General features: G+C 41.0%; 1 protein-coding gene across 1 annotated transcript; it reads left to right on the top strand.

Moving 5' to 3' along the window:
• Nucleotides 1-43: 43 nt before the first annotated feature.
• On the top strand, nt 44-2,936 carry LOC145433103 (protein-cysteine N-palmitoyltransferase HHAT-like). The gene has a single exon (XM_080310035.1). It carries the CDS (start codon nt 183-185, stop codon nt 1,791-1,793), a length of 1,611 nt encoding a protein of 536 aa, XP_080166161.1. The 5' UTR covers nt 44-182; the 3' UTR covers nt 1,794-2,936.
• The last annotated feature ends 631 nt before the right edge of the window (nt 2,937-3,567 follow it).

Genomic DNA, 3,567 nt, shown 5'->3' with positions numbered 1-3,567 from the left:
TACACTAGATGGTGGAGCTGTGTTTTTTTTTCGTTATGGATAAATGATTCCAAATATACTACAGAAGCTTGTTTTTCAAGTGGAAACGTTCTTGCACTTTGCAGCAGTTACTTTGCGAGTCTGTAACTGCAGCACCCTACCTCGCCGTTTCTTTGGGCTTGTGATTCGCGTTAAGAATCAAAATGAAGAATCAGAAATTGATCAGCAAAGAATATTATCCCGTTCTCGCAAGTTTCGAAGTCTTCAACTACTTCTTCGTGTACTGTTCGATAATAATCTGCAGTATCCACACGCTCGTGTCTGTATCAAGTGAAAATGAATTCAAGTATCTTGCCCATGACAATCTCGCGACTGGATGGCATGAATGGATCGGTCGTCACAAAGATATCGCTGATTTTGAATGGAATTTTTGGGAACACTATTTCTTTATTACTGTGGTAGTTGGCTTTGTCGGACATTTTACTGTTGCTAGAATAGCCGATGTCAAATACCCAGATTATAGATATAACATTTATTGTGTCTATGGTATCATGTTCACTGCGTATTTCCTCAAACTTCACGGTATGCTTTTTATGCTTTTTCATTTCTCTATGCAATACTTTATAGCTGTTCTTACTGAAAGTATTATCATGTGTTGGGTGTCAGGCTGTATACTGGCCTACAGTTTGACTAATGCCACATTAATATCATATTTACAATCGTATTATCCAGCGGAAGAATATAAAACCTATTTTCTTCTTTTCACCACTGCAATGTGTAATTTACGATATATCTCCTTCAGTATTGAATATGTTTGGTCTATAGATGTTTTGACTCATAATCAATCAAATGAAGTCGATAAGCGACCGAAACGTTCGCTGCTTTTCAAAGTTCTTGAAAGTATTCGGACCAAGTATGAGCGTGCACAAGTGAATTACCCTTTTAAAGCTTTACTTGTTTATCAAATGTATTATCCCTTGTGTTATGGTGGGCCTGTGATTAATTACAATGACTTTGCCTTGCAAATGAAAAAGCCTCCCGTTTCATGGAGCTTGAGTTTCACCTTCAAGTTTTTAATTGGTATGGCAAGATTTCTGATGTGGCACGTTATTGTGGACTTGATTTTACATTGGTTTTATGTGCCTACAATTTCTTCAGACTTCGCACTTGTATCTAGACTGCCACTGTTTAGCTTGCTGGGTTTGGGACTGGCACTGGTGATGTTATTCTGCTTGAAATATGTCTGTATGTATGGTCTCACGTCATTTTATGCGTCGTCAGATAACTTAGATGTACCTGGTCCGCCGCATTGCGTTTTTGTGAAGCACCGAATGACGGACATGTGGAAATATTTTGACAAAGGTTTGCATCTGTGGCTCGTACGATACATATACATCCCACTCGGTGGGTCCAAAGTGTGTTTATGGAGATTCGTGAGAAATTCAGTGTTGCCTTTTGCATTCGTGTATATCTGGCATGGATTTGGGTACGGTCAAGCTTACTGGGCACTGTTGAGTTGGTTTGGTGTGTGTGTGGAAAGTGTGAGCTACCGAATTTATCAAACGGAATACGTTAGACTACTCGAGTCCAAATATTTAACCCTTGGATGGAGTCGTCGTATTCGAGCCCTACTGTCTGCGCCTCTTCAATCTCTGTTGTTGACGTCAAACTTATTTTTCCTTGTTAACTTTCAAGTGGCACTACTGTACTGTAAGAGGCTGTATTTAGAAAACTGTCAATTTGCAATTTTTTTGATTGTATTTCACTATTCTGGTTGTCAGACGTCTATGGAACTTCAAAGAGCTGGTGTATAGCACATTACATAGCTAAAACTAAATATTTATTTTGGTTGTTTATGTGTATCAGGTTTAGAATTTACAATCATGTGTGTGTAGAATTTATTGGCCTTATATATTTGCTTGTGTTCATCCAGAGTGCTATTGAATGAATTTTGATGATAATCAACTTATCAATGATAATCAACTTATCAATGATACTGGTAGAGTGGAGTGGTAATGACTTTTTTAGATAATAAAACGTCCGGGGTTACTACCGTAATTTCCCATGTATAATGCGCAAACTTTTACCGATTTTTGTCCAAAAATCGGGGGTGCGCATCAGGCATGGGTACAAACCTTAAAAAAATCTCCCTGGAAATAAAACTTGAAATCACCCCTTTCTTCATGTTTGTTTTCAATCGCGCATCACATTCGGCCATCGTGCCCAGTAATTCGTATTACGTTGCGCGCTGCCAATTAGCGAGATTCATCTGCGCTGCACATCAGCACGCGATCTCCTGCTGAGTTGGTTTGCTATTTGTACGCGAGCGAAATTAGGTCACTGATTGCTGCACGCGCGCGCGGCCACCCTCGCTCATTCATCGCGTCAGCGACAGAACTGAACAAATAATCGCATCTACAACAGGCCATGTGCGCAAGATATAATCGTTGGCCTGAGCAATCGCATCTGTAATAAGCCCCGTGCGTGTTGCGTAAGATACCGTCGCTGGCCTGAACTATCGCGCCGCGGGCTTTGGCTGCTCTACCTACAATCGTTTAGGGCAGGGGTCGGCAACCCCTGGCCTGGCACAATTGGCACGCCAAATGAAGTGACACACCCGACAGGCTATAATCATGTTTGTGGCAAAAAGTCAAAAAGAAATGTTCAAAATGAAAAAGCTCGAAGGTGACCAAAAGTTATTTCGTAAATCAATATAAAGTAGGGCATTTAGTCACAGGCTCCGTTTATCTTGAAAATTTTCTCCGCGCTTGGCGCGATTTAGTTGGACCGGATTAAAAATTTATTGTGGATACCCAAAAAATACATCGAAAGAATACAAAATATGCTTAATATACACTACAGCATGATAATATCTATGTGGCCGTTGGGATGCTCTATAATAGGGCTGGCGAACCTTTTCAGCCAAAGGGCCACATTCGATTGACGAACTGTTGCGCGGGCCACTAGCAGCGCGAAATTTTTTTGAAGTTCACAGGTCAATAATATTGTCACCTGACTATATTGCGGGCGTGCTGTATATCGCTGGGCTCAGTTAGCAAGGACTGGGCTATTGGCGTCTGGACATATCGATATCGAAAGTTTCGACCAACATGCGTCAATCAGTTGGTGCGTAGGTTTCATAGTCGACGGTCTTTCTGCGAGTGCAAACGCAAAGTGGCATATGCTCTGTCTCGTAATCGCGAATATAGTTAGATTCAATCTGATACATTAGGCGTTCTTTCATTTTCACAAAGGGGCAACAATATTAAAAGCAAGAAATCTAGTGACAACATGTTGCGCGAAACGTGTAGAAAATTTTTACTTTTGATAAATATATCACAAATTATTCTGCTTTATTGTAGTGTACGAAGATCTACCAATATGTGACTGGCCCATGGATCTGTCAATGCGTCGGAACTGATATTTTAGTCATCACATCTCAAGTGGTTGGCCTCACAAGTTCGCAATCTGTGTAATACATTTTTGATAACATTAGAAATTTCGGAAATTACCTCGCGGGCCACGGGTTGGCCGGCCCTGCTCTATAGTCTAGGGGTGCAGCCTGTGGAAACGCGGCCATTAGGAACA

This window comes from Botryllus schlosseri, chromosome 2, assembly GCF_051294905.1.
Source record: "Botryllus schlosseri isolate E-star chromosome 2, Bs_hap1, whole genome shotgun sequence".
Classification (NCBI taxonomy): domain Eukaryota; kingdom Metazoa; phylum Chordata; class Ascidiacea; order Stolidobranchia; family Styelidae; genus Botryllus; species Botryllus schlosseri.
This window is presented reverse-complemented; position numbering and strand designations above follow the sequence as displayed.

What these genes read in the sequence shown, in the direction of transcription:
- LOC145433103 (XM_080310035.1), top strand. Translation starts at nt 183, where the DNA reads ATGAAGAATCAGAAATTGATCAGCAAAGAATATTATCCCGTTCTCGCA.